Source organism: Balaenoptera ricei, chromosome 3 (genome assembly GCF_028023285.1).
Source record: "Balaenoptera ricei isolate mBalRic1 chromosome 3, mBalRic1.hap2, whole genome shotgun sequence".
NCBI lineage: Eukaryota > Metazoa > Chordata > Mammalia > Artiodactyla > Balaenopteridae > Balaenoptera > Balaenoptera ricei.
The window spans coordinates 98,603,380-98,629,302 of record NC_082641.1 but is presented as its reverse complement, the minus strand read 5'-3'; the positions used below and the strand labels follow the sequence as shown (position 1 = coordinate 98,629,302).

The window sequence follows — 25,923 nt, the reverse complement described above, 5'->3', positions numbered from 1 at the left end:
AAGTATATTTCATTTAATCCAATATATCAAAAATATTATCATTTTAATGTGTAATCAATTAAATTTAATAAGTTTTTAATTTTTTTCTTTGTGCAAAGTTTCTGAAATCTAGTGTTCATTTTATACTTTTAGGACACGTCAATTAAGTCTAGCCATATTTCAAGGGCTCAAGTGAAATGCGGCTAGTTGCTATCATACTGGACATGGTAGTATTAAACTATGACAATTCACCGATATTTTCTTTTAAAATTTTTTCATTGTATAGATATTGCTTCTTCTTCCTTTGAAATTTATTTTGGTGCCAAGTATGAAAGAGATTCTAACTTCGTTTTCTCCTCCACAGAGCTAGGCAAGTTGCCCCACGGATGAAAATGCCACCTTATATACTGAATCTCCATAATTGGGTCTAACCCTGGACCCTAATCTATCTGTTCTTGTATCAACAACAAACTGCTTGACCAGTTGTAGCTTTAGAATTCATTTTACTATACTGTATATCTTCATTATTTTCTTCTTTCAGGATTTTCCTGATTTTCCCATATTTGTCCTTTTAAATAAAATTTTGAACTATGCTCAAAAGTAGACATTCCAATGAGATTTTGATAAGGATGATGTCCAACATACAGATTAGTTTGGGAAAAATATACTTCTTCACAATAGGAAAACTTCCATTCAAAAGCATGACAGGTGTTTCTGTCTCCTTTTGTATAATTTAGCAAGTTCTTATTTAACTATCTTCATATAGGCCTAACACAATTTCTATGTTTCTTCCTAGTTGTTTTATTCAACAATTTAAAAAAAGTAAAAAAGGGTCTGCAGAACATGGGAAATGGTGAATCCTCTGTATATAAGAAAAGGCATGTCAAAATCAATACTTTTTATATTAGTATGGTTTTACACCAACTAAAATGCATTTATAATATAAGACCACATGGAACAGGTTTATTGGTTTAATCCCCTAATTAATTGCTTACTTGCAATGCCAAATGCATCTCCAATTCCCAAAGTTAAGATCTGTTTTATCTGGATTTTCATCTTCAGCTGATTTCTCCAAGTTAGCATTGGACCACAGTTGCAAACAGCTAGAACCAGTTAAAAGACGATTGCCTAAAAATATATATATCATTCACCAATTATTATTTAGGTATTTAATTAGTGAGTTAAGTACATGCTCAAGAGTTTCATATAATACTATAAAGATAATACAACTTTTAAAAAAAGTCAAATAACAAAAAGAGATTTAGGGTATGGGGGAGTAAGGCTATATTTTAACTTTGTTGAAGAAGCTTAGACAAAAAAGGGAACAGATCTTATCATCTCTCATCCAACAAACATTTAATGAGCATCTTCTTTGTAACAGGCACTGTGCTAGGCACTGGCAATACAATAAGAAATGAAAGACTGTCCTTTTTCATGATGGGTTCACATTCCAGTAGAGAAATATTATGAACAGAAGCATGAAAACATGCAAGTTCAAATATATTCCAGAGAATGCCTCATAATCTCATTATGGTTAAGGGATAAGGTACGTAGTAGACCTAGAAAAAGAAATAAGTTTGGAAAAAAGGGATCATATTGTGAAGCATTTTTGAGGTTCATAAAGAGTTCAGAGTTTGTTATAGGTAGTTGGAAGTTAAAGGTTTTATTTGGGGGAGGTGTAGTTTACATAAGTGGATCTGTATTTTAGAACAAGGGGTCTCACTGGGAGGGGCTGTCAACAGATGGATGTGAAGATGCCCATAAACCTCCTTCCAATGACATATATGCAAAAGTTATAGGTATACTTTGTGCATTTTTCTAGAGAGATAACCCATAATTTTCACCATACTTTCAAAAACTCCAGTAAACGAAGAAGGGTAAATTACGATTCTTTATAACTAGAGATAGGCAAGATGAGGAAAAACGTAAGACGCTGGGAAATCTGATTAAATGACTATAATAAATACAGATGGGAAATCATGAGGATCTGAAACAAATATTAAAGTAATAAGCATGGATTTAAAAGCCATTTAAAAAAAAAGAACAGAATTTTCATGGCATGACACCAAGTAAAAAACAGAGAGATACAAGAGGTTTCAAGGACAGATTCCCACTTTATGACTTGGGGAACTGAGTAGAAGATTGTGCTATCAAAGAAAATAAAGGCAGTACAATTTTGGCCAAAAAGCTGACAATAAATAAGGCATTCTATCTCTCTGGAAAGATCACTTTATTTAAAAAGTGAGTCTGTGGGAAAACGCTGACTCTAGATCAGAAATCCTTGTGTCTAAATCCCAAATAAGTTACTCAATTAGCTATGTGAATTTGATCGAGTTGGGCAACCTCTAAGCCTCAATTTTCTCACCTATAAAATTAGAAATTTGTGTAGAGCTGTTGTAAGAATTAGCTATAATATATGTATTACATATCTAGCACAGGCTAGGCACTTAGCAGAAGCTCAATAAATAGTAGCAACTAGGTGGAAAGTCTTATAGACGGATAAAAACAGCCCAGAAAGTACTGATACTAACGAGACATTCCATTTAAATATGGTTATCATTCCACTGTTTAGCTTAGCAACATACATACGTTTTCCTTTTTTTTACTGAGATGTAACTGACATGTATCATTGTATTAGTTTCAGGTGACAACATAATGATTCAGTATTTGTATACAGTGTGAAATGACCACCACAATAAGTCTCCTTAACATTCATCACCACACATGGTTACAATCTGTTTTCTTGTGATGAGAACTTTAAGATCTACTCTCTCTTAGCAACTTTTAAATACACAATACAGAATTATTAACCATAGTCACCATGTCATACATTACATCCCAGGATTTATTTATTTCATAACTGAAACTTTGTACCTTCACCTATTTCATCTACTCTCCCCAATCCCATCCCACCCTACTCCACCCCACTGACTCTGACAACCACCAATATGTTCTCTGTATCTATGAGTTCAGTTTTGACAAGTTTTCTTTTCTTTAACATAAACTAAAGGTGAAACTAAGGTAACCCATGAAGGATTAAGAAATTAATATAGAATATAAAATAATTCATCCCAGTTATGGAATGAAACAAAAGTAGGTAAGGTATGGCATAATACATTGATTTGAACAGAAAGGCAGAAGTATAGATACCAAAGTAGGAAACAAAAGCATTAAGTCTAAAATAGTAAGTCTTATGATTTAAGCAAGATGCAATAGTGGGTTTGGAGACAACACAAAGGCACTATAGTCAGTTTACTAGCACCGTCTGAAAAATATTCTTTATATCCCAATACCTGGCATATACTAATAAGTAAATATTCATCAAAACCAAAATACTAGTATTTCACTTAATATATTCTAAATCTGTTTATATAAATAATTACAAAGTTCATTTACAAAAGTAATAATAGCTCCCCAATATATATTACAGTAATAACCCATTTCTCAACCAAACCACTTAAATTTTAAACTTTTTGATTATAAAAAGAAATGTGAATTTTAAATAAATCATGATTTAAAAGATAATGGTCATGAAATATTGGCAAGTCACTACTAGATATGTTAAGAAAATAAGTAGTTATCTTCTAATACTACTCTGTAATGATGATTTTAGAAGAACTAAAATACTGTCAATATCAATAACAATATCAATACTACCTTCCGAAGAATTACTACTTACAGACCGCAGGTACAAAAATTCCAGGCAACGACTATGTCATTACTAAAGAAATATCACTCAATTCAAATAATGTTTTTATTACAGCTATTCATGAGACTTCAAGTAGCCAGTTCACTTGCTAACAATATTTTTATAGGTAAGTACCCATATAAATACCTTTTTACAGAAAGTGCCAAGTACTTTCATATATACTACCATATCTGATCATTAAAAAACTATCTTGTGAAATAGATATTACCTTAATTTAAAGTGAGTTAACCATTCTTGATATGTTAAGTAATCTGCTCATGATCACAAAACTTGTAGTCATGTACGTAAACATTTATTGAGAGCTTAATATATGATAGACCCCTAAAGATAAATACTGAATAAAATAGAATCTAAGCCCTTGCCTAATAAAAAAAAAGGTAAACAAATAATTACAATAAATTGTAGTGCTATCACAGAGTAACCATATAATTTATCATGCAAATAGGAACACGTGTGAAAGTAAAGGTGACACTGCTAATAATCTTATGAGGAAACAGGCATAAAGTGGACATGAGTGACCCTATCCAGAGTAGAGTTATATACAAAGTGCTGTACTAAATGCCAAATTTGAACCCAGGTCAAATTTTCACTCTTTTCACTGTGTGCATAAAATATACATGTAGGTTACCAGCTAGTAAGCATCAATCTCATGAGAGAAAACATCTTAAAACATTATGTGATTTTTATTTAATCTAAAATAATCTCTTTTACCTTCTAAAATAATTTCCCAAGGTTCTGAACTTCGTATTCTAAATTAACATTTTTTCTCAGCCATTTTATCTACTATATTAAAATTTAACTTATCTATCTTAACTGATGACTTCTAGTTCTATGTTCCAAAGATAACTTCTTTCATAAATTTAGATTCAAATTTCTAACGATCTAATGAATACTGCTATAGGATATGGAAGCACCTCAAATTCCATACATCTAAATAAAACTTATGTTCCACTATCTCTAACTCCTACATATCACTCTTCTTGTGATCAAAGATACTCTCAAAGTAATCTGAAATCCAGTTGTCAAGTAATGTCAATTCGACTACCTAAATGCATTTCATATCCATGTATTCCTTTCATTAGTCACTCCATATTAATTGAGCACCTACTATGATAAAGGCACTGAAATAAGTTCTTATTTCTCATTCACTACTGTGAATGCATACTTTCCAAAGGTAATTATAGATAATACAGTATTTATCTTCCTGTTCCTCTTGTCTCTGATCATTCTAAGTTACTGCTACCAGAAAAATCTGGCAAAACCAGAAATCTTAGCTTGTCACTAGCCATTTTCAAAAACCTATACATTTTATACAATTAAAAAGAATTAAATTAAAATTCTTTAATTCTTTACATGACTGTAAAGGCTTTCCATATATGCTGTATTCTTATCTCATCACCAGACTCACTCCAGCCTCAAGGAAGTACTAACCATTACTAGAATATATCTTACGCTTTCTTTCTTTGTTCCTTTGCTCACTGTGGTAAATTGGTAAAAATGACTTTAGGATGATTTTTTAATGCAGAAATAGATAACTGATACATATACACATTATCTCTTCTTAGAATTCACTTTTTTTTTCCTTCCTCAACCTATCCCCACCTTCACTGTCAAAATCTATCTACTCTCATGGCAAAAGGCTCCTCTTCAATGAAACTTTGATTCCCCACAGAGAATTAGTGTCTCCTTCCCAAAACAACAGGTATTCCTACAATAGCTGGACACTATTATGGTGCATATTTTCCTCATTTCAGTATAAGCTCTAAAATAGCACAACCTGTTTTACTTACTTTTGTGTTCCCCATCATTTCACACAAAGCAGAACTGAAATACATGAAAGTAAGAAAAAAAAGCAATAGCCTAGACAAGTGTTATTTCATTTCAGTTAATTCTTCTTATATTCTTACCTGCAGGATCCCAAGTTATATTGTGTGCTATTGAGTCCAGAAAAAATTGGCCACTTTTCTGCCACTGACTATATAATTCCTAAAATTAAAAAAAAAGTCATTTAGTCAATAATTATTGGCATCTTTTCCGTCAAATGTATATACTAACACTATTTTTAATAATACATGTACTCATTTTTTTAGGTATAATTGACCATGTAGTCATACTTAAAGAGAATAAAATGTTCAGTCAGTCAAGAAAAATAAGGAATATGTGATGGAGGAGATCAGTGAGAGAACATCCATTCCTAGAAGTCCAAAAGTCTGTCTTTAGTATATTTAAACAACCAATAAGTATCTGCCAACTAGGACAACATATATATTAACCTCAGACTTTTAAAGTTATAATTATTACTTTATTATTATTATAGTTACAAAGGTTTAATTTTAAATGTGTCTGTGTCTGCTATTTGAGGATTCCTCCTCTATAAAGTTTCATCTTCACCTGAGGGCGTATGGTTATGTGTGAAAATTCAGAATAAGAGATGTTAACACTTCCCTTACATTACATAATTTAAGGGCTTTTCATTCCTTAAAGCAGTATTTTTCAAACTTTTTAAACCTGCAAACCAGTAAGAAATACATGTTGCACTATAACCCAGAACACACACACACATACACACATACATGCAATCTAAGTTCACCCTTACTATATGTGATGCACTCTTAACATTTTCTATTATATTTCATTTTCTTTTAAATTCAGGTTGTGGCCTACTAAGTTGACTTCTCTAACCTCTAACAGATGGAGATCCATAAACACTATCTTAATGTAGTCGTTCCCATACTTCAGTATGAAAACAGCCTGAGATGTTTATTAAAAATTCAAATGCTCAAGACCCATGCCCAAAGGTTCAGATTCAAAAGGTCCAGAACTGGGCACAGGAAATCTGTACTTTAAACCAACATCTCCAGGTGATTTTGATACAGGTGGCCTGCAGAATATGCTTTTTATGAAACACTATCCTGCAGGAATGGCTCTCAATCACAGCACACATCAGAACTCCCCCTAGATCTAGATGTACAAGTACACAGGCACAATCCCACATCTACACATTTAGAATTCCCCAGGGCAGGATCTGGACACACGTATCAACCAGTGGTTCTGAAGTGCACCTCTTGTGAAGAACCACCATCTTAAAAGAATATTCCAGAATGTACAAATAAAAGAATATAATATTTTTTATGAGGCTCTAAGGATTCTCTGAGACTATATCCTGGAATTCAAGATTTTGTGCATCTTCCAAGTTTATGATTTTTCCATTTGATCCAGTTTTCCCTTTATTCATCAGGCTTTTTATTCACCCTCTCTGCAAAGTCAGTGCTGCCTACCAATAAACAAGCCTCTTCTTATTGAATTTTTTACACTATTATATTAAACAATTATAATTAGTACAAGAGAAAATGGGCAAAACCTGAAATTCTCAATTCTACCCTTATCAATAAAGGCATTTTAACATAACAAACTGATTTTTTTTTTTAAGTCAGCTATTTCATTCAACAAATACTTATTGAGTATTATTTGAAATACAGTGTTTTGGATGGAGCAACCACCTTTAAAATTTGTTTTTAGTGCTATCAGTTACTAACTCATAAGGATGTGAGAGCCTCTAACATTGGATTCATTAGGTAATATATAAACACAAATAGAAATGAGGAGAGAACTGTGGACTCTCCTTCCATGAAATTTTTAAATGGATATCAATTAACCCAGAGAAAATATTTTTCATTAACACAAGGTAGGGAAAAAGAATGCTCACACCCAGGAATCAAGACAACTAGTTTCACTCTTAGTTCTGTGGCTCAATAGCTGTTTCATTGCTTCAAGTCACTTATTTTTGGGTCTCTGCTGCCTTATTTATAAAAAAGAAATAACAGCTGCCCAACTAAGTCAGAGAGAATTTGTAAGATACTAATGAGCTAAGTGAAAATGAAATGAAAGCTATTAAAAGATCTATAAGGTAAATCTATTGTTGACACACTGTTTAATTCTTTACATTTAACACATTTCCACAGTCTTTGACATCAAAAATAAACAAACATTAACCAATTTCGGAATTGAGCAAAGAGCCTCTTAAGGTTGACCTGCTTAGTTTCAATAGCTACAGAACAGCAGAGAAATAAACCAGTCCTATGACTCCTACTACAATGCTCTTTAGACCACACCATGCTGATCTTCTTCCACATGGTTCAAATCACTAGTTTACCCTTCAGTAGAGATGGATAAAATAGCCTGCTGTCTGTTATCTTTAAGAGCATCTAAACACCCAAGAAATCTACTACATAACCTCAATATTTATAAATTGTAAAGTTTTAACCAACTTTCAGGAACTATTTCTGAATATAGTTTCTTTATTAAAAAAAACATTCACTGACCCGCTAACAATTATTACATGATACAATAAGTGCAAGAAAGTAAGTTCAGGGGGTAGGTTAAGACTTTGCAATTAAAACATGTCACTTTAAGAACAAAATATATAAAGCAGAAAAACTACACAAAAGTAGATCACAGAAACAAAGAACAAGTGCCACATATGACTGGACAATGATGTTTGCCACTAGCAATAAAGTAACTGACAGGTTTCAAGTTGTTGACTCTTCAAATATTTAATAAAAGAAAAAAATGATAGATGGAAAAAAAGAAAAGCATTTCAAGATAATTCATTAGCACAATTTAGTTTAATTCTACTTCAATGAAACATACATCTTTAATAAGGAAGTGGCATTTAACATGTTGTCTTTAATTACAGTGTATAATTTATACTGATTTATGTGATGATCACTCTAATTTTGTACTCTTAAAAATGGTATCTTTTAATACACAACACATTTTCATTTCTAAAAGAAAAAGATGAATTACTAACCAAATTTTTCTTTTGCTTCGGTAGGTTAACTGGTTCAAAAACAGACATAACATTTCCATAGGATGCTGCAATCTTTTAAAAAGAAAAAAGAAAGAAAACTTACGGATATGTTAACTTACTTATGAATCAAAAGAACAAAAGAAATGAATAGTATAACTTAAAAAATACCCAACACAAAATTTCTTTCACCAATACTTGAGAATGTCAGTTTTGGGGACTACCATATCTGGATCAGAATCCCAGTACTGTCACTGTGTACCAGCAATTTAATCTCTCTGAACCTTAGTTTCTCTATCTATATTTATAATATGTATAATACTATCTTCCTAATAGGATTATTTTGAGGGTTGAAATAACATTTGTAAAGTATCTGGTAAAGAATTACCTATATAAGATGCATAGTAAATGTTAATTCCCTTCCTCACAGAAGAAAATGTATTGATGTATTCCTTGTCAAGTATGGAATTTGACATGACTTAAAAATCAAGTTTTTAGGTTATCTGTCTTCAAAGTTCAGAATTCTGTCAGTGTATATTTAACTTTTTAGAAGTAAAACTTAGATCTATTCCTTTGTAAACTTTCTAAGGAGTATATTTTTTCAATATTCTATTTGAGTACCTTTCAAATATTTACTCTTAAATCAATGAAGCATAACCCTTGCTGGCTCTGTTTTATAAGGTAGCTACTACTATAGCGTGAGTGAGTCACAAATGAATATTAAAACATCAGAAATCAGATAGATATATAGATAGAATGAATGATCAGGGATAAAAATAAGAACATATAATCTAGTGAAGACAGAGTAAGAAATGAGGATGTAACATACATATGGAAAAAAAACACTTTCAATGGATATTTTAAAGTGTTCTGAGGAGATCTTAGAAGGTAGAAATCATCTGCTCTGAGTTCACCTGGGAGTATTTAGTTTGCGCCTTTAAATGTGGATAGGATTTCAAACTGCAGTGAGTGTTCAATTTTAGAAATAGGGCACAGTATGAACACAAGTGTAAATTTTTTTTTTAATATTATTTATTTGGCTGCTCCGGGTCGTACTTGCGGCACATGAAATCTTCGTTGCCACATGCAGGATCTAGTTCCCTGACCAGGGATCGCACCTGGGGCCCTTGCATTGGGCATGTGGAGTCTTAACCACTGGACCACCAGGGAAGTCCCCACAAGTGTAAATATTAAAAGAGGTAAAGTATGTTGGGAGGTGACTGACCACCAGCCCAGGTAGAAGAGAGAAATAATGGACATGAGGCCAAAAAGGCAGGTGTCAGTAGGTTAAATAAGGTCTCAAACCAAGGTGAACAATTTGAACTTTTCTAAGTTCATGGGAAACTAAGAATGGTTTTAAGCAAATGAATAACAAGTCAAATGCAGATGAATTTTCTTAGGAAAATTAATCTGGTAGTACTATAAATAAAAAAACAGTAATGATAAAATATTGATGCCTATGGTATCAAGAAGCATTTCCTTCTAAAAGGTAAACAGAAATCCCAAGTACCAAAATCTACAAATTTTTGTCTTGATACCTTAAGGAATCATTTGAGTATACTGATACCTGTGAAACAAAGGAAATTTACCCTTTATTAGAATAATTATAAAACCAAATGACCTCTTCATTCTAACCTGGATTTCATGTAATATAGCTTATTAAAAGATAACTCATATTGAAAATTACTAAAATTAGATTTCCAACATTAACAAGCTCTATGTGAATCTAAATGGTATAAGTAAGTTTTTATATACAATCAAAAGATTACAGAACTACAGAGCTAGGAGATCAAACAAACATGAAGAGAAAGGGAAAGAAGTCTCAAGGATTTTTAGCATTCCATAATAAAAATCACTTTTGTAGTACAGTGAGAATGAAACGCATGAACAAAAGAAAGACAGATGAGATACCTGTAACTCTACTGAAAGGAAGGAACATAGGAATAACAAAAAGAACAGTAGTCCAAAAAGTAGGCAAAGACTACAAGAGTTGAAACTCCTTTGTTATGAGTACCTTTAAACTAGGTCCCAAGAAGTAACTTTTCAGAATGGCAGGCTTATTAGGAATGATTACATTTAAAAAAATAAGGTTGGGTCCATTTTGATTTCTCACACAAAATGTTCTGGTAGAATCATAGTGTCAAACAATATACATTAATTAAGTATCTAGCAAAAAAATTAAATTTGCAAAGTTCAGCCTAGTCTAGCTACAACTGTACCTAGGCCTGGTCATCTATGCCTATATGGTGCTATATTAAGCTATATACTATACTGCCTGTAAGTTATAACTCTCCCAACTCTGGTACTATATAGAACTGTATTTAACCTGATGTTAAATCATACGCACTGTTTCTTTTGTTTTTGTTGCTTTTTTACTTTCAAGGTAACTTTATACTTTCCATGTGTAAACAGAAATTCAAATTAAATTTTTCATTTTTCTTATAGACTTGGAATAAATTATTTAAAAAATTATACAATTTATGTTCATTTTTGTACAAAGTTTATCTAGAAGTTAAAAGGAGATAACTACCTGTTTACAGACAAAAAAGGACTCTAACAATAATTTCTTTTCAGGGTTTATTTCTAAATAGACTGAAGTTTATTGTCATTCCTTTCCCTCAATCCAATCAATTTTTAAATAAGTAAGCTTTACACCTATTCTACAGGTAATAAATATTACATTTGTTTGTCAATTCATGGAGAAAACTATGATATATTTCAAGATTATACGAGAACAGAATTCCTGACAATCTCTAATATACATCTGAGTCAGGAATTTTGTTCTCTAGAGTGCATCTTTGAGAGCCAAAGAAATCTGTAGCTACATTGTCTTGGAAACACAGCAAGGCTCTAATTCAACAGGAAATAGATACTTCAGAGACTATACTGACAAAAACCATATTCAAAACAAATCTCATATCACAAGATTACAAACCTTGCCTTGTTGCATTGAACAATCTACACATCCTACTTGAATATTTCCATGTTTAGCTCCTGGGATTATTTGCAGTCTTTCAAAATCACTTCCCAGTATAACAATGTCACATCCAGATGCATAAGCCTAAAAACAAACAAAAAAAAGAACAAAGTAAAATAAAAATGATAAAATTGTCAAGAAAATATCATGTAGAACACTGGCGTTAAATATTATGTTTTAACAGACTAATTTTAAATATTTTAAAAAATCTTTATTATTTGAGAATATTCCCCTTACCTCCCATATATAGTCCCATCAGTCAGTCCTTTCTGCAAAATATATACCAATTCCTTTCACTTTTTCCATCTCCACTGAATGCTACTGCCCTTATCTAAACTACCATAATCTCTCTCCTGCATTACTGTTTATACTCTGACTGCTTCCATTCTTGCTTCCCTCTAATTCCTTTCCACACACAGACAAGAGTGATCTTTTAAAAATGTTTATTACACCAAGTAATTTTCCCTTCAAAAGTTTCCTCATTGCACTTGGAATAAAATCTCAACTTCTTACCAATGTCAATGCCCTAAATGATTGTCCTAATTCCCCAAATCCATCTCAAGCTACTCTTTCATCCCCTCAATTGGCTCCTGCCCTTACATTGCCCTTCTTTCTGTTTCTTGGGCATAACAATCTTTTTCCACCTCAAGGTGGTTTACCTTCCTTCTATCTGCCTGGTCTTTGTCTAACAAGCTTCTTTTCAACATTCATGTCTCAGTTCCTGAATATACTCATATTGATCAATATTCTTCCCCCCCTCCCCTAATTACTTTCCATCACACTACTCTTTTTCTTCTTCATAGCAAATACCACGATTTGTAAATATCTCGCTTGTTATCCATTTCCATTACTATAAGTTAAGGTCCAAGACGAAAAGGTAGGGTTCAAGTTTATCTTGTTCTCTGCTCTTAGATCACAGGAGTTTCTTCCATTTAAGAGTACGTGGCTGTCATCCTAGAATTTACATGCAGCATAATTCTGAAAATAAAATATCTATCACAAACTGTTTTCCAACCTAAGTTCTTAAAATTTTAGTAATTCTTTACTTTCTCATCACTTTTGCACATATACATACACCTTACTTAATGTAAAAAATATTATACTTAATATATACTTCATGACCGTAATTCCTACCAAAGCCAAAATGGTTCTGTACAAGCTACCAAAAAATATTAGAAAAGGGACTTGAAAGAACATACAAATAAATCTGCTCACATTACCAACAAGAAAATGAGGCCTAAATTGGCCGACAACTTCTTAGTGGCAGCGTGAGCTTGAGAACTCTGATCTCTTGATTTTTGATCTAGTGCTATTTTGATGGCAGAACAGGAACTTCCCTAGTTAAGCATGCTTGTCTGGAATTTTCCTAAAAGGAATTAGGGGAAATCAAGTCTATTTCTACTAGTGCCACACAGTGGAAAAAACTGGCTCAGTAAACAAACAAAAAACCTCATGATGGTCTGCTCACCTAGGTGTAAATATCCACAATAGGATCATAAAGCTTGTCACAAGACTAACAGCCAGAATAAATTCCAAAAACTAATTTATGAAAAATTTCATTAACAATACTCTAAAATACCTTAATATTTTAGAAACTGATTTTCTCCTGAATATTAAATTTTGATAAAATACTGATTGTCACTGTTTACCAAAATACTGTATTAAATTTGGAATTTACAATTTAGATTTCCTCCTCACTAAACAAAATTTTCTCAGTTTCCATTAACTAGAATATATATATATATATTTTAAAATGTGTTCATAACTTTGCCTTCTTTTTGTTTACCTGCAATTATCTATCTACTTACAGATATTGTGTTGCACCTATTTTTGTCAATCAGGACTCTAAGTTTTCCTGAATTACGTCTACATGAATCCTGAAGTACCTCACAAAATTACTGTTTAATTCAACAAGTATTAAACATTTATAAACTTGATAAATGCAAAGTTACCTCAGAAATAAACATCTAGCCCTATAGAAAGATGCCAACTTATAATACAAATAAACCTTGATCATTCAAAGACTTATCCAGTTCTGGATTACCCTTGTTCTTTTGCTGCTGCTATCATACTATCACTGCCTGTCAGTTAATTTTTCCTTAGTGACGGTACTAGAAGGTGCAAAGCTATCTATCCCTAGTTTTGGTAAACTTTAAATTGAATAAAAATTATTGATCTTCATCTGGAATATCTCTCTCATTCAGTCCTCACTTTCTTCTTTCAGAGTTATAACTAATGGATGGCAATAAACTGGTAAATGGGAAAAAAAAAAAGAATATAACCAACTGCAGTTCACACTTCATCAGTTGACTACTATCCTTGGGGCTTATAATAAAAAAACCTCCTGGTTTTCTTGACTACAGAACTTCAATTTTTATAGTTTATTTGACTGTATAATTAATTAAATATAAAATGCATTAAAGACTGAAACTATATTTGTGTTTTGTTCCATTTCTTAATCATTTTCAAGAATGTGTAAACATCTCCTTAAAACTCCTGCTGTGCACAGAATACTGGCTGAATAAACTGTGGTACACAGCCACGATGGGAGTATTAAACAGCTATAAAAAGAATGAGGAAGAAATCTATGAACTGACTTGGAGTGATTTCTAGGGGAGATTATAAAGTGAAAAAAAAAAAAAAGGAGAAAAGAGCATATATGGCAATTTTTTGTGTGTAAGGAACAAGGAAAATAAAACACATGTACCTGGCTCGCTACAAAAAGGAACAAAGAGAGAATAAAACTAGGGAAAAATGAAGTTGGATACTTACAAAGGGGGAGAAGATGGAGTGCAAGCAAAGAATAACACTTCTGAGTATAACTTTTTATATACTTACGACTTCTTTTTAAATTGAAGTATAATTGACCTACAGCACTCTGTTAGTTCCAGGTGCACAACACCGTGATTCTACATTTCCATACATTATAAAGTGATCATCATTAAGTCTAGTTAGCATGTGTCACCATACAAAGGTATTACAGTATTATTGACTATATTCCCCATGCTGTACATTTAATGCCCATGACTCATTTATTTTGTAACTGGAAGTTTCTATTTCTTAATCTCCCTTACCTATTTCACTCATCCCTCCCACCTCCCCCTTCCCTCCCCTCTGGCAACCACGTTTGTCCTCTGTATCTTTGAGTCTGTTACTGTTCTGCTGTTTGTTCATTTGTTTTGTTTTTTAGATTCCACATATAAGTGAAATCATACGGTATTTGTCTTTGTCTGACTTACTTCACTTAGCATAATACCCTCCAGGTCCACACATATTGTCAGAAATGGCAAGATTTCATTCTTTTTTTTATGGCTGAGTAATATTCTACTGTATGTGTATACATGTATACACACACACACACACACACCTTTATCCATTCATCTACCAGTGGACACTAGTTATGACTTTTGAAACACGTTAACATCATACATATTCAAAAAACTGATGTAAATCAATCAGAATGGGAGGGGAGGTGAAACAAAGGAACTAACTACATTTCAAACAAATACTATATCTACACTGAAAAAAAGAAGGCAGGCAGGAACTAAGTAACTTATGAACACAGAATTTGACTATATATTTGCAGCCTTGGAGAGTGAGAAGGAAAAAACTAGTCTTCCTCCCGTGGTTCTCCTTTGCTCTCACATTATTACCACATTCACAACACTTCTGACAACAGATGTGTGGGGGTTTTAACCACACCAAGCAAGCAATTCTGTGACACCAACTGAGTATCCTACAATTTAACTCAGTCCTGTCTACCTGGAGATAGCATCAGATCCCACAAGTTAAAGGCTCAGCCTTAACTGAGACTGCCCTCCACTTCAGATGCTAATCACAAGTAGTAGGTCCTCAGATTACCCACAACTTCTGTCCCAGTCAAAGGTTCCCATGACCTCTTCCCCCTTGGATTTATTTGCCACAACAGTGCGAAGAACTCAGGGAAACACTTATGTTTACCAGTGTGATAAAGGATACAGATAAACAGCCAGAAAAAGAGATGGGGGCGGGGAGGGGGGCACTTTTTTGTGCTTTCCTCTATCTTTCATTCACTGTAGTCATCTGAGCCTATTTGTTGTTTTTGACAGGGCCAAACGCTAAGTGCTTTTCACTGGTATCTCATTTAATCCTCACAACATATCCTGTGAGATATTTACTATAATCAATCGATTTTACTGATAAGGAAAGTCAACTTAGATTGAGTAATTGGCTCAAGTCTCAGAGCTAGTATGAGACACAAATGAGACTGAAAGCAAGTTATAACTAATGGGAAAGAACATGCTCTTACTCCTTCTGCTATGCTGCCATACAATGCCTTATAAATAAACATGATGTGAATTTAATAATTGTCCCCTAATTTCTTCCTATAATTAAAAATGACTTCTTTGGATGTAAAGCAACCAGAATTCCCATAACTGCTGATACGAATGTAAAATAAAATGGTACCACTACTTTGGAAAGCTAAACACAGGCACACTCAATGATCCAGCAATTCTACCTCTAAGTTTATACCCAACAGAAATGTGTCTATATGTACACTAAGAGACATGTACAAGAACATTCATAGTTATTCATAAAAGCTCCAAAGTAGAACCAACTCAAACATATAATAGAATGCATAAATAAACTGTAGTATATGTATTTTAAATGGATAGCCATCAAGGACCTACTGTATAGCACAGGGAACTGCTCAATATTCTGTAACAACCTAATTGGGAAAACAATTTGAAAAAGAATAGATACTTATAACTGATCACTTCGTTGTACACCTGAAACTAACACAACATTGCTAATCAACTGTTCTCCAATGTAAAATAAAAAGTTTAAAAAAAAACTGCAGTATAATCATACAATGGAATACTATAAAGCAATGGTTCTCAAACTCTCTGGTTTCAGTAATCCTTTGTACACTTAAGAAAATACTGAGGATAACCACCCTAGCTTCCCCCTCCCGAAGAGCTTTAGTTTGTGTGGGTTATCACTATCAATATTTACTTTTAGAAAACTGAGAAAATATAATACACTAATTGATAAGGTAATCAAAACTTCCCAACAAATAAAAGCCCAGGACCAGTTGGCTTTACCAGTGAATTCTACCCAACATTTAAAGAATAATTAACACCAATCCTTCTCAAACCCTTCCAAAAAACTGAAGAGGCCATTTAACAAGGCCAACATTACCATGATACCAAAGCTACACAAGGCACTATAAGAAAAGAAAATTACAGGCCAATTTCCCTGATGAATATAGATGCAAAAATCTTCAACAAAATACTAGCAAACTGATTTCAAGAGCACATTAAAAAGATCTTACACCATAATCAAGTGGTATTTACCCCTGGGATGCAAGGATGGTTCCATAAAGGCCATATATGACAAGCTTATAGCTAATATACTCAATGATAAAAAGCTAAAAGCTTTCCTCTAAGATCAGGAAAAAGACAAGGATGCACACACTCCCACCGATTCTATTCAACATAATATTGGAAGTCCTAGCCAGAGCAACTAGGCAAGAAAAAGAAATAAAAGGCATTCAAATCAAAAAGGAAGATGTAAAATTGTCTGTTTGCAGAAGACAAGATATAACATATAGAAACCCTAAAGACTCCACCAAAAAACTGTTAGAACTAATAAATGAACTCAGCAAAATTGCAGAATACAAAATCAACATACAAAACTCAACTGCATTTCTATATGCTAACAATAAACTATTCAAAAAAGAAATTAAGAAAATCCAATTTACAACAGCATCAAAAGAATAAAATACTTAAGAATAAATGTAACCAAGGTGAAAAGTCTTATACACAGAAAACTATAAGACATTGATTAAAGAAACTGACAACACAAAAAAACGAAAAGACATCTTCTGTTCTTGGACTGGAAGAATTAATATTGTTGAAATGTCCATACTACACAAAACCATCTATAGAGTCAATGTAATCTCTATCAAAGTTCCAGCGGCATTTTTCACATAGGGAAAAAAAAAATCCTAAAATTCACATGGAACCACAGAAGACCCCAAATAGCCAAAGCAATCTTAAGGAAAAACTAAGCTGGAACCATCACATTTCCTTATTTCAAACTATGTTGCAAAGCTATAAAAATCAAAACAGTATGGTATTGGCATAAAAACAGACACATAGGTCAAAGGAACAGAATCATGAGCCCAGACATAACCTACACGTATATGGTCAACTAATCTTTGACAAAGGTGCCAAGAATATACAACAGAGAAAAGATAGTTTCTTCAATAAATTGATGCTGGGAAAACTGTACATCCACATACAAAAGAATAAAATTGGACCCTTGCCTTACATCACACACAGAAATCAACTCAAAAATGGATTAAAAACTTAAATCTAAAACCTGAAACCACAAAACTCCTAAGAAAACATAGGGAAAAAGGCCCTTGACAATTAGTGATGATTTTTTGCACACCAAAAGCACAAGCAACAAAAGCAGTAATAAATAAGTAAGACTACATTAAACTGAAAAGCTTCTGCACAGCAAAAGAAACCACCAACAAAATGAAAAGGCAACCTAAAAATGGGAGAAAATTTTGCAAACCTTATCTGATAAAAAGTTAATATCTAAAATATATAAGGAACTCATATAACTCAATACCAGAAATGAACAATCCAATTAAAAATGGGCAGAAGACACAGAAATTTTTCCAAAGAAGATGTACAAATGGCCAACAGGTACATGAAAAGATGTTCAACATCACTACTCATCATCAGGGAAATGCCAATCAAAACTGGATGAGATATCACTTCATACCCATTAGGATGCTATCAACAAAAAGATAAAAGATAAGTGTTGGTGAAGATGTGAAGAAAGGGAATCTTTGTGCACTCTTGGTGTGAATGCAGATTGGCACAGCCACTGTAAAAAACAGTATGGAAGAGTCCTGAAAAAATTAAAAGCAGAACTACCATATATTCCACCAATCCAACTTCTAGGATTATATCCAAAGATGATGAAATCACTGTAAGAGATATCTGTACTCCCATATTCATTTCAGCATTGTTCACAATAGCCAAGATATGGAAACAACCTAAGTGTCCATCAGTGAATGAATGGATAAAGAAAATATGTTTTACACACACACACACAAACACAAAAGAATATTATTCAATCATAAAAAAGAAGAAAATTCTGCCACTTGTGACAACCTTGTGGGCATTACGCTAAGTCAGACAAAGAAAGACAAATAATGTACATATGTATTCCAGTTATATGTGGAATCTAAAAACACTGTACTAATAGAAACATTGTACTAACAGAATAGAATGGTGGTTGCCAGGGGCTATGGATGGGGGAAATGGAAGATGTTGGTCAAAGGATACAAACTTTCAGTTATAAGATGAATAAGTTCCAGGGATCTAATGTATGCCATGGTGACTATAGTTAACAATATTGTATTGTACAGTTGCAAGCTGCTATTAGAATAAAGCTTTAATGTTCTCATCGTAACAACAAAATGGTAATTATGTGAGTTAAAGGATATGTTAACTAACCTTATTGTGGTAAAGATTTCACACTATATATGTGTATCACATCATCACATTGCACACCTTAAACTTACACAATGTTCATGTAAACTGTATGTCAATAAAGCTTGGGGGGAAAAAATAGAGAGATGAATCTGTACAGAAAATCCAAACTGGATATCATGCAAAAATCACTTGAAATAGACATATCTTCTTATGGATATTTTTAATAGATTATTAAAATTAATTCAATCCCTAGAGTTTATACAACATGATGAGTTAATAAGCATGGAAGTACACCAAACCAAACCAGGAAAACAAACTTTAATTCAAAATGGGCTCTGCACCCAAAGTTCATAGCAGCACTATTTGCAACAGCCAAGACATGGAAGCAACCTAAATGTCCATCAACAGATGAATGGATAAAGAAGATGTGGTACATATATACAATGGAATATTACTGAGACATAAAAAAGAATGAAATATTGCCATTTGCAGTGACATAAATGGACCTAGAGAATATCATACTAAGTGAAGTCACAGAGAGAAAGACAAATATTGTATGATATTACTTATATGTATAATCTAAAAAATAATACAAATAAATCCATATATAAAACAGAAACAGACTCACAGACATAGAAAACAAGCTTATGGTTACCAAAGGGAAAAGGGAGGGGGGCAAGTAATAAATTAGGAGTATGGAATTAACAGATACAAACTACTATACATAAAACAGATAAGCAACAAGATTTACTGTATAATACAGGGAACAATATTCTTGTAATAACCTATAATAGAAAATAATCATATATGTGTGTGTGTATATATATATACACACACATATCTCCAAATCACTTTGCTGGACACCTGAAACCAACACAGTATTATCAATCAACTGTACTTCAATTTTAAAGTCAATCAATGTAATTCACACATAAACAAAATAAAGAAGAAAAAATAAACAAAATGGGCTGTGTGTGATTTTTAAATAATCTATCTTTACTAAATTCTTAAATAAAAATAACCCATCTACCTGGTTTTAAATAAAAACCTAAGATGTAATACTATACATAACATTCTAAACCAAAATCTAAAACTAGTTTTATAGATTTTTTCCAAAATAAATTGTTCTGAAAAATTCATTTCAAGGTACCCTATTATTATCAAAACAATAAGAACAGCACTGGTTTATCAAATAAATTGCCACGCTACCTAAGCTTCAAAATTAATATGTATATATTGTAATTGGTACACTAGCTACTTCTGTCAAAAGATCTGTAACCAGAATAACCTATTACTAAGCAATGAAAATTAAATTGAGAAATGAAAATCCTTTTATTAAGCATATGTAATATTGGGTTTACTAACTTTGAGACTAAACAAGGTGCAAAGAAAGAACTGAGTTCATATGTGTGCTTTCAAGCATACAATTGAAACATGATTTTTAACTTTAAATTTGGCAGACAACCTTCTCGAATATTCAAAAATTACTCAAGGCTGCAACAGTCAGCATTCTAATTTGGAAATCCTGTGATTTCTGTACAACACTTAGATTTCCTGTTTTCACTGTTTTGTTTTAACCAACCACACCAGGTAAATATCCCAAAGAATTTCTTCCTGGTATACTTCCTGGTTAAATGAGTTACGTTTGGCATGTTGTAATTAACATTATTCTCATTTTTTTAAACACAACGTTAAGAATTCATATTACTTCAATAATTTTAAAGGTACCTTAATAGTATTTAAAACATAAAATTTTAAAATAGGCTAAATATTTAAAAAGAAGTCCAATTTGTACTCGTAATTGCATATGAGCACCACAAAAATCATTCTCTTTCTCCAGATACAAACAGTATCAAACTTTCCCCTCCTGTATCTCTCCATCCACAAACATTAACGTGCTTCTCCAAAACAAGAACCTCCTATAAAGGTTTCCCTACAGTGAACAAAACAAAAAGTTAAACTAAAGGATGCTTACAATTACAGAAAGAAGGAGAATGCTAATTCAGCCTCCATTTCTCTACCAACACCCAGATAGCTGCAGTCAGTCTTTTGACTTCTAATCTGGGTCCCCTTGGCTGGGAACACAGAGTTGTCTAATACAAAAGGGAGTCTGGAGTTATTACATGTTTGTTATCCCTCGTATAGCAAAGGCATTTAAATTCCAAACTAGAGACAGCAAGTCCTAAATATTAACACAATCTGTCTCTTGGAAATTATCTCCCTTTCCATTTCAGTAAAAACATAATTTCAACACTAAGTATGGATAATCTATTGTATATTAAAGCACATGTCACTAGCATGCACCGAAATATTAGAAAATCCAGATTCTAACTAACTATGCCTGTTTTTAACTTATTGTCTTTTACAAATAAAATTTTTATTCTAAAAACAAAAGTTGTCAACAGATCAGAACCAGGTTGCTCATATACTTTCACTCTAAAGACAGTATGAAATTAACAAGGGAAAAGGAGTGAGAGAAAAATTCATGTAAATAAAGAAAAATTAAAGAATTTTTGCTTCGGATATCTGAAATCTCTCCTGATTACTCACCTGATATTTATGGCAAAATGTGTAATAAATGACTTTGGAAAAAATTTTTTAAACTTTAATTGAAGTATTTTATTTGGACTCAAATCTAAATTATTAAAAATATTTTTTAAAAAACACAATTTTTAATTATATAGCAATAAGCCTTCTTTATCAATTAGTCATCAATTCAACCAGTATTTATCAAGCACTTTTTATGTGCTATGCATTATAATGAGTTTAGCCTTTATAATAACTGACATTTTTAAGGGTTTTATAGGTACTAAGCAATGAACTTAGCACTTTTTCATGTAACAACCCTATGAATAAGTTCTTCTTTAGCCCCACTTTACAGATAAGAAAAAAAGAAATTCAAAGAATGTAAAAGAACTTGCCCATGGATACATAACTAACTATAAGGACTAGGTTGGAAATCAAATTCAGGTAATGACTCTACTATTAGGTGACACCAGTACTTCAATCATTGTTCCAGGCACTCACAATGAAACTCTGGAAGACATACACAAGGCAAGACAGGTCACTAATATAATGAAAGTGCAAATAAAGTGCTTTGAAAGTATAAGAGAAAAGGTCACTGCCTACTAGAAGCTTTCTTATTAAGAGAAAAGTCAAAATTGTTTGATGCCAGTTTAAGTAGTAAAAAAGTATCTAATACTTACATATACTAACTATATTAATTTCATATTTTAAAATCAAGAATCCATGAGAAATGGCACTCAATTTCATTTCAATTTAAAACCTGTCAGACTGTATTCAGAAAACAGGATCTCATCTCTTGTAATCTTTCAAAACAAGAACAAATAAATTATCTGCAAACATGCAAAGAGATGAATTACTAATGTAAAGTCTGTCTTTAGAGAAGGCATAATGTAACAGGAGAAACATAGTAATTCTTCAAGTGGGCCTGCAAGAGGAAGATTTCACGTCCCTAGCTCAAGTAAAACTGGAATTTGGAGAGAGTTTTTTAGTCTGCACATACCATCTACCATTAATGTTTGTTCTCTTTCTATGAAAAGAAAAAGAAGCCAAAATCAAAAGAGGTTAAAAACAAAATTCAAGGAGTAAACAACAGATTTTACATTTTAACAAAGATAGTAATTTCAAGAGAAATAAATTTAAGATGTATATAGTGTCCAGTAGACTGAGGGCAAGAAACTTGGCTTATAATGGAACTATCAATTTAATGTTAGAGAGTCAGGGATGGATTAGCTGCAAAGGAAAAAAGATGATTGTTAATAAACTACCAACAAAATTATAGAGACCTGGGATCTCTTTATACTAAATAACAACAAAATGTTTATTTTTACCTTATTTACTGGACTTATTCCTGAGATCTGGAAGAAATCTGCAGTAGGCTTGGTGGGAGATGATTAAAGCCTGGTCTATGGAAACAGACTAAAATTCAGTAGAACTGTGCAACAAGCTACATGATGGCGTAGGATAGTCTTATCTTTGGCACATTAACTCGTCTCTCCTTTAAAATAACAGAAGCATTCACCAAGATTTTATATACACTTAGAAGGGTCATCTAGGTGTATAAATAGGCCAACATATTGTATATGCTTTGAAGTTCACACCACAGCTTACATAGATTCTGAATGCCTTCTCAGAAAAAGTTGTTAGGATTTACATTGGAGGAAGCACTCATATAATTTTAGGCAATGGCAGAGAATGTAATGTTACCATCCTATAATCTCCCACTAGCAAAATCTTCTTAGGATGATCTTTATTTTCTAAACAGCAAGAGCAGTGAGCAACGTTCAACTGCGGGGAGACTATGGTTGCCCACTGAGACCCTCAGAGTTCACTCTCCTCTTGAGCACTGAGGCGAGGTCAACTTTTAGAATTAGAATCTCTAAAACTGCTAGTGTCAAGTGCAAGTTAAGGTGTGTATGAGTCACTCTACAGGGGAGGTACAGACTCTATCTGAAAGCAAAGTACTTGGTTGGCAGAGATCTAAAAGCACAATTCAGGTATTAAATGCCTACACCATGTTAAATAATAACTACTTTTTTTTCCTATTATTTATTCCGACTGATAAAGACGACAAAAAAAGTCAAAATCGGATGAGAAGAAAACCTGGGGCATCTATTAAGGTGTTTATTTTGTTTCACTTTTTTATGCAAAATTACGTTTTAATCACAACTAAGAGCCATTCAAGTTGTAGCAAAAATCATGAGCACTATACATATATTCAGATATAGGCTATCATGTGCAATACTGACTTATAGCTTGAAATTATTATAAAAACTATACTTAATTCTTTAAAAAAAACCCGCTATGGTTAAGGCAGAAAATGTCAATATACTGGTAAGGAGCAGAAGTTTGGGGCCCTCCTCCTTTCACTATCTGGGGAAAACAAATGAAAAACAAGACACTTCCATTTAAACTTTAACCTGGAATTACCACTACACACCAAAGAGGAGTTTTCCTAAGAAACAGTAATGCAACTTTTAGTAATTAATGTGAACAATCTAAAATAAATATAAGCCTCCCAGGACTACTAAACTGTTACATATGGAATTAAAAGGATGGCAGGAGTGAACCATTTACGAAAAATAGTTTTTTCTTTCCAAAGTTATTCCCAGTGAATTTAAAAAAAAATAAGTGAAAAGCACTGTTTTCACTATATTTTTACCCAGGGCTAGTTGTTGACAGCTACCTGTTTTTAAGACACCCACTCTTTTTAACTACAAAGACACTTAACCTAAACTTAGAGGAAGAAATGAAACCAATCCCAACTATTCCTCAACTTGACAATTAGAGCCTATGGAGTGGGGCAATAAAAAGCCCCCACACACATTACACACCAACGATTCTCGGATAAACGACTTTAGTAAACCTCCCCATCCCGAGGACGTCAGATTAAAAACTTTAAAAATCCTACAAAACATTCTAACTTTCGAGTTTAGCCTCTGTACCTTAAGTAACTCAATGACCGAAGCATTATTGCCTCCTTCGTTCTCAAAGGCCAGGTCCGCCGGCCCTAAGGAGCTGGGACCTCCGTAGCGGACGCCCCGCGAGGGCGACGAGGCTTTCTTGGCCTCTGCCCGTCACTCTGGGCCGAGCCCGGCTGACTCAGGGGCGCCGACTCGCCACGGGCGACGCGGGAGCCTCACTCACTCACCGTGAAGCGCTGGTCGCCGACGCTGCCCACGGAGAAGCAGTGGTCGCCGGGGTTCACAGCCCCAGTCAGCACCTGGTGCAGGTTCATGTCGGCGCCTTAATCCAGCAACGGATGTCGCGTCCGGCTCATGCCCGGGGTCAGCGGCCGCTTCCCTCCCTCTTTCCCTCACGGGCGGCGGCCACTCTTGAGAGGAGACGGCGGCAGCGACAGGCGCCAGGAGCGGGAGCCGCTCAGCTGCGGCCCGCAGCTCATCCCGAGCCCACGCGGGCGAGGCCCGGAGGGGGCGGACCGGCGAGCGGGCGGAGCGCCGCGCTCGTCCGCGCACCTGTCACAACCCGCGCGGGCCCAGGTGAAACTCGGGGTCGACCCAGCGGCCGCGACCCCGGGCCGACTCACCGGCCAGGAGGGACACGCCGTCCACAACACTTCCTCTGGGTTCTGGGTGGCTGGCCCGGACCGAACCCAAGTGGCGCAAGCAGCACTCGCTCGTCCTCCCCACCCCTGACCTGGCTCTTCCCCGCTCCGGTGCCTGCCACCCCCACTGGCCTCGGCGGCTCTCTACGCGTCGCTAGGTCCCTTTGGCGGAAATATCGCGAGATTCTCGCGGCGAAAAGGAACACTGCGGTAAACGATTTACTTTTTTACCACAGTGTACAGAACGGCAAGTGGAAAACGCCTCTTCGAGTGAGATGTTGGCCAATCCAGAGATCCAGTCCACCTAAGGCTCCGCCCACTGCTGAGGACAGACCAATCTCTTTGAGGCTTGTGAGGGACGGTGTGTGTTTGAATGTTGAACGTAAGGAACCTAGTAAAAACATAAAGAGCCTTGGAAGAGGTAAGGGTTGTCAAATTATGCTTTAGGTTAGGGCTTAATCTGACTGTTGGGCCAGAAAGCTTAAAAGGGAGAAGTGCATTATAAATGCAGTTGCGGTGTCTTCGGTCCTGGTAGAGACTACAAGTCCCAACAAGCACCGCTCCCCTAGGCGGCCCGCGAATACTCCAAGTGAATGTGAACCCTGCAGTGTCTCTGTCCCCGCGCAATGGTTACCCCGGCTGGACGCGCGTTTCCAGTTCGCTAAAAAGGAAAATTTTGAAAGGTTTAAACAGTTGACAAGTACTAAAATGAAGGGTTTTCACCAATGTTTAACTTAACATTCGTTTTGAAGTAGTGCTGATAACAGTACTGCACCAGCCCTGCGTTGAGCTGTTTTGGAAAAACCTAAGAATTCCAGAATGTTTAGTGTCACAGTCTCAACTGTGAGATTCAACTCTCATTGT

The 25,923-nt window shown here is 34.2% G+C and overlaps 1 protein-coding gene across 6 annotated transcripts in view; it reads right to left on the bottom strand.

The window, feature by feature from the left end:
* DMXL1 (Dmx like 1) overlaps window positions 1–25,208 on the bottom strand; it is a 130,314-nt gene extending 105,106 nt beyond the window's left edge. For 5 of the 6 annotated variants that reach the window (XM_059916926.1, XM_059916927.1, XM_059916928.1 and 2 more), the window contains exons 1-5: window positions 24,646–25,208; window positions 11,431–11,556; window positions 8,499–8,570; window positions 5,596–5,674; window positions 975–1,107 (exon numbers count right to left, since the gene is read on the bottom strand). In XM_059916926.1, coding sequence (XP_059772909.1) covers window positions 975–1,107; window positions 5,596–5,674; window positions 8,499–8,570; window positions 11,431–11,556; window positions 24,646–24,732 — 497 coding nt within the window. In that variant the 5' untranslated portion in view covers window positions 24,733–25,208. The remainder of the gene's footprint in view (window positions 1–974; window positions 1,108–5,595; window positions 5,675–8,498; window positions 8,571–11,430; window positions 11,557–24,645) is intronic. The other variant, XM_059916931.1, reaches the window with a different exon arrangement.
* Window positions 25,209–25,923: the final 715 nt, after the last annotated feature.